General features: G+C 38.6%; 1 protein-coding gene across 4 annotated transcripts; it reads left to right on the top strand.

Moving 5' to 3' along the window:
- Nucleotides 1-1,450: 1,450 nt before the first annotated feature.
- On the top strand, nt 1,451-7,122 carry btbd10b (BTB (POZ) domain containing 10b). 4 transcript variants are annotated; one of them, XM_063882425.1, is made up of 9 exons: nt 1,451-1,622; nt 2,047-2,194; nt 3,601-3,794; nt 4,257-4,572; nt 4,681-4,783; nt 5,125-5,245; nt 5,493-5,690; nt 5,779-5,889; nt 6,101-7,122. In XM_063882425.1, exons 2-9 carry the CDS (start codon nt 2,094-2,096, stop codon nt 6,430-6,432), a joined length of 1,476 nt encoding a protein of 491 aa, XP_063738495.1. In that variant the 5' UTR covers nt 1,451-1,622; nt 2,047-2,093; the 3' UTR covers nt 6,433-7,122. The 4 variants fall into 4 exon arrangements, with proteins under 4 accessions (XP_063738495.1, XP_063738494.1, XP_063738498.1 ...); XM_063882424.1 differs by having other exon boundaries at nt 3,598-3,794; XM_063882428.1 differs by lacking the exon at nt 2,047-2,194 and having other exon boundaries at nt 1,456-1,622.
- Nucleotides 7,123-12,391: the final 5,269 nt, after the last annotated feature.

The following is a 12,391-nucleotide window of genomic DNA, read 5'->3' as shown; positions in this document are numbered from 1 at the left end:
CGTTTGAGGATCTGACAGTGAAACATGTTTTTCTAGCTGCTATTATTTTGTATGTCTCTCCTATTGATAATTTATTTGTCTGTTAATTTATTATTTTTTTAATGTTTAATCAGAGTTGTTATTGCTTGTTATTTTCTTTTTGTTTTATTCATTTCTCTCTTGTATGTTAGATTAAAATAAATGAATTTGTTTACATTCTTTTACAACGTCTAGCAACTGTTAAATGCAATATCTCGGGCCGTCGTATGGAAGAAAATCCCATTCTGACTACATATTTCAAATCAACTACATTAATGTTATTTACTGTGTTTTGTAAAGTGTAAACAAGGACCAACTACTGCAAACAGCTAGTCTTATATGTATTGTTTCACTTGCACATTAGAGGCATCCTCTCATGTAATTACTTTTAGGATAATAAATTATTGTTTTTTGCATTCTAGTCGTGACTTGCACAATCCTTTATGCCTTTTCTTTTCCTCTGTGCTTTCTATTGAAAAATGTTCAATGCTGATTTAAATATTTAAACATCACATCAACCATGTTTTCCTTTTATGAGCTGGAACCTACACAAACTCAACAGAGATGCTTATTGAGTTTAACATTTCTGGGAATGAATTAAAAGGATACTAATGTCCACTCTCTTCTCATTTTTCTTCTCTTGTTTGCTAAACATTTATAGTGAACATTATAGGACTTCAACTTTCTTTTTGGCCTTTTATATGTTTGTATCAAACAGCCATGGTCTTGAGATTCAAAAGTAAAACTAATTATTTTAAAAAGTGTATTCGTTAGTATTAGTTGTTACAGCTGGTTTATACATTTTTATGAGACTTTACTTTACTACTATAGACAGAAATCATACTCAAAGTAGACTATCTTATTTTAATTATCCTTCCATTTAGTTGTATTTATTGAATTATTTATTCATTTTAAAATATATTTATATTTTTATAATTACAATTTCATACATAGCCATTGCAATTGTGTCTGTTACTAAGCTATTTTCCATTTTTAATAAAATGATAATCATATTTTTCATCTATTACAAAAACTCTTCATTAACCTCCATTTTCCACAAGGATTAGAAACATTAGAAATCCTCAACCAAAAGGACGTTCAACTATACTAGTTAGCTGTGATGTGATCATTTGATTTGTTTAATGTATAATGTTCCTATAATCATTAACATTTCCTTGACAATAGTGTAATAGTATATATTTTCAAATGTGTGTTTACTTCCTGATGTTTTAATCTGTATATTCCTTTGCATGTGCTTAAATGAATAAATAAACTGAGCGGAGAAAAAGAACAAAGAAACATACAGCAAGTCTCGCGAGACTTCAACAAACGATTCCCTTTTAAGGAAATAATGACACTTTTTTAACCAGCTGTTGAAAACAAATCGATAACCTTCAAAACCTTTCAATATTTTAAATCTCTTTTTACACGTTTCAGACAAAGTACATTCAAAATTACTACATGAAACGCCATCATTTGTTTGCTTTGTGTGCGTCTGTACGTCACGAGTAGCCGTCATCACGTCGGACGTCAACTCGTGTTTTGAAAGGAGATGGCTAGTTAGCTGGTGGGATTAAACTACAGCGGAAAACGTAGCCAAACTGGTAACTATACTTTATATATTTTGCCATACCCGCCTCGAAAATGACAGCTCCTATGTCGGCACCTCCTAAGTTCGTACAACTTCACTAGCCGCAATGCTATCCTAGAATACTATGCTAATAGTGATGTATTGTACCGCTAGCAACACAAGCTAATATTAGCTAGCTAGGTATGCTCACGCAGCAAAGTAGTTTAGCTAAGCCAACCGTCAGCCTGACAGCAGCATTGATTTGGTTATGAGATGTTTAAAACTCCTCTAACCATCAAACGTCAAGGACCGCTATCACCCAGGTGGATTTAGATTCAAGTCAACAGCACACGTGAACCCCCTGTCAACTATTGTGTTAGCTGACAGCTGCTAGCCCGTGGTTTGCTAGCAGTTGATCTGGGGATTGAACTGACTTGTTGATTTCGCCACTTAACCAGATAATGTACGGTGAAAGATCCAGACCAGACTCCCCCCTGTACGGGTGATGGCAGCACGACTAGAGTCATATGACAGTAACTCCAGTGACACCGAAAACTGGGAACGAAACGCAGCAAGCCGACCTCGCAAACTCTGCAAGCATTCGAGGTGAGCCCTCCTGTTCATGCCAGCAGTGTACTGTCACTCACTGCTACGAGACTGCACTATAGATTACTCACACATGTGTTGCATGACATGTGAAATGTGGCATTAGGGTGAAATCTTAGCCTTAGTACCAAGTAAACGATGTGCAAATGCAACAGTGACAGTAGTGTGCCTTTAATTTCACTGGGTGTGATGGCATTATTATTATTATTATTATTATTGGACAATGTAACCGATCTATTAGCAGTCCTGTTATCATGGCAACATTTGAAATCTGTTGTAGCACCTTCAATTTCAAAAATGTCAAACAAGTGTCATTTTTCTAAAACATTTGGTGATATGTTGTCCAGTAAAAAGAAAGAGGCTTTAATTATAACACAAAATACATCATGTTTTAGGCCTCTATGACACACATGTATGTCAGTCATAAACCAGCTATGCCCACCGCTCACACTTTGGTGTGGTTTTCCTAATCAGCAGCATTAGTTTTGGTGCTTAAAGTATTCCTTTCCACTTCTGTTGACTCATTTAAAAACTCACATTTTTGGCATTGGTTCCTCCATCCTGCCCTGTGAGGTCCTTTTCCTGTAGCGTATCGTTTGTATTTTTTTTCTACTTAAGGAACAATAGAAAGGCGGATATGAACAGGCAGGAAGCGCTGAGACTTAAGCCTTTGGTCCCAGGCCAAGGAGGGGGTACCTGTGAGGTCTGCCTGTGGTCAGTGGGTGGGTTTGTACTGACTGCCCATAATTGGCCTGCTGCTGTGCCTACCCCATTTCCTTTTTTCCTTTCAATGGGTTCCATACCCTGTTTGCTGACGTCTTTATTACTGACAGTAGGCTGATTTGACCTTCAGGTTTGATTAACCTACACACTTCTTCTTTGATCTAAAGCTCATGCACATCTGATAATTGTTCTTTGTCAGATTAAACATCAAGTCGGATGTCAAGCTGCTTTAACATCCGACTTGGCTGCATTCTTAGTCTTTGCGTCATACTCTTTTACAAGCTTAAAGAGTGTCGTAGGTCTGGTTGTTGTTTTAAGGACACTTATGTTAGCCCGAAAATGTCTGGGAAATTATTTGAATGAATGTTGTTTTCATTTTACTTAAGCGAGATCAGGCAGGTAACAGTGGGGAACCATCAGAAATGGCACCAAATAGAACAAACATGTGAATGATGAATATACAAATTTCTCTTAGTTCATGTTATAATGTCACCAATGTTTTTTATAACCATTTTTTTAATGCAATCTTCCAAGCGTGTTTCACTGTAACTGGTGTAAGTGTGTTACACCACTTACAGTTAACTTGTACATACACATGCTTGTGTGTCATATCTTTACTACTTGCTCATCTTGGCTTGAGAAAGAGAGAGGAATGTTTGGTATGCTTTTGTTTTGTAAAGCAGCAGTCCGGCCCAGCCGTCTCGAGTGGAGGCAGAAGAGAGGAAGATGAGCATGCATGGTGCCAGTGGAGGCTCTGACCGTTCACGTGACCGCCGCCGCTCCAGCGATCGCTCCAGGGACTCCTCACACGAGAGAGAAGGCCAGCTCACCCCCTGCATTCGCAACCTAACCTCACCCACCCGCCAACACAACAGTGGTGAGTGTGTTATCATGCATAGGATACAAGGCTTCTAACAACAAGGATATCATGTTAGAGATTCACGACAGCGACTTAACAGCTGGCAGCATTTATCAACTCGAAACCAGACATGATTTTGGCTATGAAATAAATCAAATTGGCAGCAATCCACCTGTTTATGTTTAGACCAAGACAACTTGTTTTTTGAAACAACACACATGTTCTGAGTAGGGTCCTGTTCAGTCTGGTTGTTTTTGGATCAGACAGTACTAGCAGCGGAAACCTACTGAAATGCATCCCAAAGATGGTAACAAATCTGGTTTCTTAACAATGTTTCTCATCAAAAACCAGAATCATCAAAACAAGCTTCAAAATGCTAGAAAATGTATGAAGTTGTTTTATGTTTCTGATAGAATGTGTGTCGTCCGATTAAAGGGAACTAGTCCTTTGTGCTTCATTGTTCTGCCTGTCTGTGTGCAGACCGGGAACGAGATGGTGGCCCGTCATCGAGGCCCAGCAGCCCACGGCCTCAGAGAGTCTCTCCCAGCGGCTCCAGCAGCAGTGGGGTGGTGAGCAGTCGCACGAGCAGCCTGTCAAGCACTGAAGGCACCTTCAAGAGCTTGGGAGTTGGAGAAATGGTTTTCGTCTATGAGAATCCCAAGGAAGGAGGGGCGGGTGCCACTGTGGGAAACCGAAACATTAGGACCTCAGAAAGAGTCACTCTGATTGTTGACAACACACGCTTTGTAGTAGATCCTTCTATCTTCATTGCACAACCAAATACCATGTTGGGCAGGTACAGTATACTTTGACCCAGTACATTAAACACACATGGATATTAAATAAGGGTCTAAAATAGCCATCGAAGCTTCCATTAAACTAAACTCAAGTTTCTTTATTTCAGAATGTTTGGATCCGGAAGAGAACATAATTTCACAAGGCCCAACGAGAAGGGGGAGTACGAGGTTGCTGAGGGCATTAGCTCTACAGTTTTCCGAGCAATTCTGGTCAGTCTCTGTCTTACATCTGCTCTGTTTATAACAATGACGGTGGACTAAAATACGCCTAAAGTCATAGACAAACTTGGTCTCCAAAATGACCATAGGCCAAAACAACACCCAACAAAAAAAGGCAAAAATATTATAACCCTCATGAAAATACAAATACACACTTTAACTAAAGAAAGGTGGGAATAATAGGCAGGCAAATATAATCATGCAAGCTAGCTAAAGTAAAATGTTAACTTGCCATCGATCGATGGTTCCAGGCGTCACATTTCATGTGCGTTACGGTATTAATAAAGTGTTTGAAATGACTGCCTTCTATGTGGTTTCTCTCTAATTGACAGGATTACTATAAATCTGGGATAATCCGCTGTCCTGATGGAATCTCCATCCCTGAGTTGCGTGAGGCATGTGACTATCTATGCATCTCCTTCGACTACAGCACCATCAAATGCAGAGACCTTAGTGAGTATTTTCTCTGGGGCGCTAGTGTTAGTGTTACCCATTAACGGAAGCAGTTTGAGTCAGAGCGAGTAAGAGACACAGCAAGACTGCCTCGCCTCTCAATAAAGCCTTACACAACACAAATAAAGCGGATTATCATAAATCTAATCTATTGTGGGTAGATTTCATTCCTGTTATTGTCCATGGTGTGGAGAACTGAGAGCCAGTATGATTGGTTCACGTTGTTTAACCCATCCTGTGTTATCAGGTGCCCTGATGCATGAGCTGTCCAATGATGGAGCTCGACGGCAGTTTGAGTTTTACCTGGAGGAAATGGTTCTGCCTCTGATGGTGGCCAGTGCCCAGAGCGGTGAGAGGGAGTGCCACATTGTAGTCCTTACTGATGATGATGTGGTTGACTGGGATGAAGAATACCCACCACAAATGGGAGAAGAGTATTCACAGAGTGAGTACACTCAATTACAGACACACAGGTCTGCGCGTATACAAAAGATAGACGTGTGTTCAATCTTGTTTCTGTTTTTTCTTTGCAGTTATCTACAGCACAAAACTGTACAGATTTTTCAAGTATATTGAGAACCGAGATGTTGCCAAATCTGTTCTAAAAGAGAGAGGATTAAAGAAAATAAGACTGGGCATTGAAGGTAAGTTCAACAATCTTCTCCCTTCATTCATATGGAAATACCACAGTCATAAAACAAACTAGAGAGATATCCCTGAGTTTCTTGGAAGCACTGACAAATGTTTATTGTGTGGAGCACGTCGCCTCCTGGTTAATACGCTTTTGTGTCATCATTCTGGTGTTTTTGTATTCCAGGATGAGCTAATGATACTCCCACACTTTTCATTTGACAGGCTACCCTACATATAAAGAGAAGGTCAAAAAACGACCGGGTGGGCGTCCAGAGGTCATTTACAACTACGTCCAGAGGCCCTTCATCCGCATGTCCTGGGAGAAAGAAGAGGGTAAAAGCCGCCATGTGGACTTCCAGTGTGTCAAGTCCAAGTCCATCACTAACCTGGCGGCAGCAGCAGCAGACATCCCCCAGGACCAGCTGGTGGTGATGCACCCTGGTCCCCAGGTGGATGAACTGGACATCCTGCCCAATCAGCTGCCTAGTGGGAATCACTACAGCAACAACTACAGCAACGAGCCTGACCCTGATGCACCGTCACCTGCTGTCTGAGGACTCACTGGTGCTCTTCCAATGCCTCTGCCCCCCCTCCTATTCCTCTAGTCCTCCTCCCAGCATGCTGCAGCATGGAGCACCAGGGGCACCATAACCATATTGCCTTGACACCTCCTTTGCAGCCTTAGAGCCTCAAGAACCTGGTTGACAGTAGAAACATGAGGGACATAAGACTGGTGAAAGAAGTTGACTATTATTATTTTATTTCTTGTTTTTTTTACTCGACCAAAGGAATTTATTTTTCTGTTTGGAAAAAAAAATAGTAAAACACTTATTATTAACATTATTATTTAAAATGTTATTGTTCTTTAATTTGATGGGTTTGACTGAACACGCTCACTGTTTTCTCACAGGGTTTTATTTCACTGATGATATTGATTTTAATTCTCTCGGGTGGCCTAACTACTAAATGTGCTTTGGTGGAAATATGACTTTCTGGTCATGGAGAAAAATCAGTTATCACCGCATAGTGTCATGATATCCAATTGGACGCCTCTCAGATGTCTTTGAATCTTGTAATTGGGTATGTAGTCATTGGCTGGATCTGATATGTGATGTTATGCTCATCCCGCAGCCCAGATACAAAGCAGAGCACAGGCTGTTGTGGTCAGAATCTTTTTGTGCAAAGCTTGAAATTGTTGTTCAAAAAGAAAACGCAGCATCATCAAATAAAGACATCAAAATAAAGTTTGTGTATATTTGATGCATGTGATGTACACTCGAGACTAGGGACATGTTTCACAGTATGGATCACAAGCTTGTTCTTGCTGTAAAAACATCTTGTTTATCCTGGGTTGTTGAGTAGTGTATTGCTTGGTTGCCTGTTCTCCTTTTGCATATTTTTTCCACCCGTTCATGTGCTATTTTATTTTTCTCAGTTTGTAATGCACATTGAATTGGCATTGCACTGCCAGGCAACCCATCAACACATATCAAACCAGTATGAACCAAGGGCAGTCATTATGCATTTAAAGTAACAAAGCAGACAACAGTCTCAGTACTGTACCTGTTTTCTTTCTGTTTAAAATGGTCAGAAGATTGTAAAACCTCTGGATTTCTAAGGGTTCTTCTGAAGTCATTGGCCCAATCCTGCTTATTAGAAAATCTGAACATTCTTAACATCTACATGCTAGCATTGGTGTTGTAAGCATGTTAGCCTGGGATATGAGCATTTATATCCAGTAGGCTGCAACAGCACAGACATGCTAGCATGCCTATAGAGTCTAATTGTTGCTCAATATCAAAATCCACTAAAATACAACACATACTAGACTGGATAGCAGTCAAATGCTTAAAAATTACATTTCATAAAATATTTCACTAGAAACAACAAATAAAGAGAACACTATACAACATTATATTATATGTTATAAAAAGACCCTTTTACTGACTTGACAAGAGCAGTTGTAGAGACAATATACTAGACTCCTTTGGTTTGGGATCTTAAAAATGAACCAGCTGCATCTTTATGTGATGAATGTGCCTTATCTTATTTTCAACTTGTGAAAAATTGTATTGATCTTCTCTCTCACCTGCAGCACTTACAGCAGACAGCGACAAAGTGGGACTAGGACAGGTTATGGATGAGCTGTCCACAGATAAGATGAACTACAACACTTTTTTCACCCATTGTAGCAAAGCACTGTAATTCCAGCAGAGCCGATCAGACGACCATTCATTTATCAGTGTGTTGACTGCAAGAGGACAGCAGGACCTTTGGGGAGACTCATTTATATGTGCAATAACGGTTGATGGAGTGCTGTCCCTTCTGTAAGATGCATATCACACTTGGGACATTCTGCTAAATCAGTAATGCTGTTGTGAATGAGGCAGGAGCTTTGAGGTGTGTTGAGATAAAGAAAAGAGTTTCAGAAGTAGGATAATAAAGTGTGATCATCAGATTTTTTAATCAGCAGATCAAAACTCATTGGTTAAATGGACACAGTGTTCACTGAGGGATGCCATTGGAGCAGGTTGGTTGATGGTAAGGATCTGAACCTCCTCATCATAGCTGAAATGGCTGTACTTTAATCAGGTTCATGAGAAGATGGCTGCATAAAAGTACTACAGGTACTACTCACTACAAACCCCTGAACAAGTCCACTACGAATCAGATTTTTTGTTGGTTGTTCAGAGCAAACAAACTACGGACAAAATAAGTTAAAAAATTGAAAGTAAAAAAAACAAAACAGGATCAGATAAAAGAGAGGAAACAGCGCTTTAGTCAAGAACTTATACAACCCTTTTAAGAGGAGTTATTTAACTTGGGAATGAAATAACCATCTCAGAAACAGGATGAAAGAGGATTTCTCTTAACTGAAGTACAAAAGCATTCGTTGCATACAACATGATCTATTTGAAATTAAACAGGATATGGAAAGGATCTTTTTTGTGGTGATCAGGTTAAAGGCTACACTTGTGTAGCTCATAGTCTGCTATCTGTTGTTATTTGCTTCCCTAAAATATACAATTGTCAAAAATAAATGTTCAGTTTGATAATGAAATAATCAGAATCAAAAAGAAGAGGGATAGAGCAATGTAAGCCCGAAACTAAAAGTGTGAAGTGTGAACAGATGGCAGAAGTAATCGCATTATCAAGTCGGTCATATGAGCGTTTTGTTGGCTCTGGGGATTAAAGCATCATTTTGTCTTTCCGCTTTCCAACACAGCATCCTCATATTACCAAACATCATAATCCCTGTGTCCCATTACAACATAGTTTTTGTTGAAAAACAAATCTTGTTTGTGAGATCAAAGTTAATGTCAAAATGGAAAGACACATATTTTGTAGTGTAGTGTAAACTTTCTGGATCTTTCAGCTATAATAATATGGAAAATAATGAATAACCATAATAATAACAATAATAATAATAATCATAATTATGACTTGGATGTAACCTATGAGGGATTCAGGTCTTCTTTGTCAAAATAGAGACATGGATCCACTTCTATCATAAATGTGTGAATATAGAACAAGAACCCCAGTTTGGATAGAATTGAAGTGGTTTCTGCAGTTGATTTGATATATTGTGAACCCGCCTTATGATTAGAGGCACATTTAAATTGTATTAATTGATGAAAAACAACTGTCCCAGAAGAATGACCAACCTTCCCCTAGTTTCATTTTACTTTGGTTATTTATAAATGGCCTTTAAAAAAAGAAAACTCAATCTCAATAGAAAACAGTTCATCTTTGACAACATGACGATGACAAATTGTTGCCCTGCAAGCGTGTTTTGATGTCAAACAATCCCATGCAAAGAGGACGCTTTTCAGCTGAGACTTTTGGGCCATCTGCTCTCTTTCACCACATGCTGGCAGTAGAGTACAACAAACAGATGAAAAATCTTTACAATTACTAACTCTAAATGAAATATATAGGTTTAAATAAAATGTAATTAAATGATTATCCACCAAAAGCAATATTTCATAATGTATTTTAAACATTATTAATTCTCTTTGGGATTATTTTCATTGTATAACGGTGACAAATATTGTTATATGTTTTGGTATGTCAAAGATTTAAGGTAGCAATTTATCTAAGCCAGACATATATTGTCGTTTCAGCAGAAGAGTCTGGAAACATTATTGATACCAGACATACAGTATCTGCTTCCCTTTTGATGTTGGTTGTTCAGGATAATCAATGTTGCTGTTTCACTATTTAAAATGGATTGTCAAACACACAAATATTATTTTGCAAGCAGCTTCCAAAGCAGACAATGTGATTTTGATCTACACATGAAAAATCTGAACCATTCAGCCCTTGGTTCTTAACTAAAATGTCAACATATCTGTCATGACATGCAAAGTGATTTTTAAACATTAACCAAATCAGAAAATGAAACAGGGATTTTGTTACATGTTCAAAAAATCCCATTCAGAACAGCCACGAGAAGAGCAGCTCAACATCAGTCCTGTGTTTTCATTGCTTCCACTTAAGCCCACAAGGAGTCTCTGTAAGCAGATGTTGATGTTCAGTGCAACTACTGTCCAGGGTCAATCCGGTTTTTACTCTGAGGTCATTGAGTTCAAACCAGTCTGTTTTACTGCTGGGTTTCTCCTTGGTTGTGCGAAACCTGGCAGCGCTATTCTTCACTTCATGATTTTTTTTTTGACTGATGCTCATACAACAGTCAGCAATGGCTGTCACTTTGTTTTGAAACTCATAGGGGACACAATTTTTAGGTACTATAAAAACATCTAGTGTAATGGGCCCCCACTAGCAATACAGCCTATTTGTAACCTGAATGAATAGGCCTGTTTTTTAAATAAAACATGCAAACACAAAACAGACCATGAAATGATAAGTCATACATTTCAGAGTTAGGGTTTCATTACGGACACACACATCATGTAAAGAGTCATGTGAATATTATCATAATCTAGCAGTGCTATAGTGTTTAAGCCAAAAGACAAAAACATTAAGGCTGTTGAAAATAAGACATAGATTCAGGTGACACGTAATACTAATTGTTTGGCTTTTAGGTGGTATTCAACCTTTTTAACAGCTGGGCGAGGACAGGCTGTTAAATCTTCTAATTTAATATATTCCTGGCAGAGATGTGTGAACATGAAACATTATACCTGATTGTAGATCCAACCCAATCCAACCATCTGCTCCTCCTGTGGGATAAAGAGCCAGTGTACCTCATGAAATAATTTTGCTCAAAGACTTTAGAATTGTAGCTGAGCCACCTGAAGCCAATAAGAAAAAGCACTATTAATTTGAAAGAAAATCTAAATATCCAACAGGAACACTACATACTAGTATTATTGTACGCCAAAGGTAACTGAAATTGCCATTGTATTACGTTTTTTCACTGGAGCAATATAAAAAAGGCTTTGTCTCTTGCCATACTGATACCTGATACATACTTAGAAATCCTAAAAAATCCTATTACCTGGATAACTGAGCATCTTTATAGATGATATAGAAAAACAATATGAAACCAAAGATGAGGCGAGATCACAAAAGGTCAAATTTCTAAATCAGACAAAAGTAATGTGAGACTGAAAGGTAGATTCAGTTCAGATCAGAAAAAATCTCATAAAATGAAAGGCTTCAGCTGGTGTGGTTTAATGTAGTTATAACTCCAGTTTTAGCTTGGGGTGTAGTTAGTGTGTCTGTCTGATAATACTTGCACCAGTCTCACCGGTTGGTCTCACACGGAGGTCTTATCAGCTAAATGAATAAGAACTCTGATGGAAATTATTATGTGATTACAAGCTGAGCTACAGGCAATAAAAAGACAGCATGCTGTGTTTGTTCAATAGATTGCTGCTGCTGCTGCACTGTGATTTGCTGTTGCATAAGGTACATTTTAACATCTTGTTTGAACTTATGAACCTAATCATGTCATATAAAGTAAACTCTCTGTTTAGCCACAACTGCTTTATTGTTATTGGGAATCCTGGTGCAACAGCTGTATCTGACTGAGGTCAAGCCATCCACGTTGTACTGCGGTGCGCGCATAATTATGTCCATAATCAAACACCATTTCAATTCAGGGTGCTAGCAGTTTAAGCTCCAGTATATATGAATATTTTAGATATGTTTAAGGTATTTTTGTTATTGACAAGTAAGAGTAAGCGGTTTTATGTCGAAGGCAGTTTTTACAGGCCTCTACCGTAATGCATAGGATATACGCGCAACGCAGTACAAGTTGGGGGCTGGCTTGACGGAGTTTTGCGAAGTGTTGGCTGGCTTTACTGCAGTTATATCTGTCAGCAGTGAGTCGAAAGGTACAAAATATTTTGGGCATTTCGGCATGCCAGGACATTTCTCAAAAATACCTTTTTTTGCCCCTTTTTTGTCGGGTGGCTCTTGTTATTGTCCAAGTTACACAGGTGGAAACTGTGACTGTAATGAAAGATATTTGTTCACATTTTATCTGATCAAAGGCTAGTCAAAACAAAATCTCATGAATGGATGCTCTTTGTCCACATCTAAAGG

This window comes from Eleginops maclovinus, chromosome 4 (assembly GCF_036324505.1).
Source record: "Eleginops maclovinus isolate JMC-PN-2008 ecotype Puerto Natales chromosome 4, JC_Emac_rtc_rv5, whole genome shotgun sequence".
Taxonomy (NCBI): domain Eukaryota; kingdom Metazoa; phylum Chordata; class Actinopteri; order Perciformes; family Eleginopidae; genus Eleginops; species Eleginops maclovinus.
The sequence above is the reverse complement of the archived record's forward strand: the minus strand, read 5'-3'. Positions and strand labels throughout refer to the sequence as shown.

Excerpts from the sequence above, each read along its gene's own strand:
- btbd10b (XM_063882424.1), top strand. The coding sequence starts at position 2,094 with ATGGCAGCACGACTAGAGTCATATGACAGTAACTCCAGTGACACCGAA. Across the intron at positions 4,573-4,680 it reads CCAAATACCATGTTGGGCAG|AATGTTTGGATCCGGAAGAG; the intron begins GTACAGTATACT and ends TCTTTATTTCAG. Across the intron at positions 5,246-5,492 it reads CATCAAATGCAGAGACCTTA|GTGCCCTGATGCATGAGCTG; the intron begins GTGAGTATTTTC and ends CTGTGTTATCAG.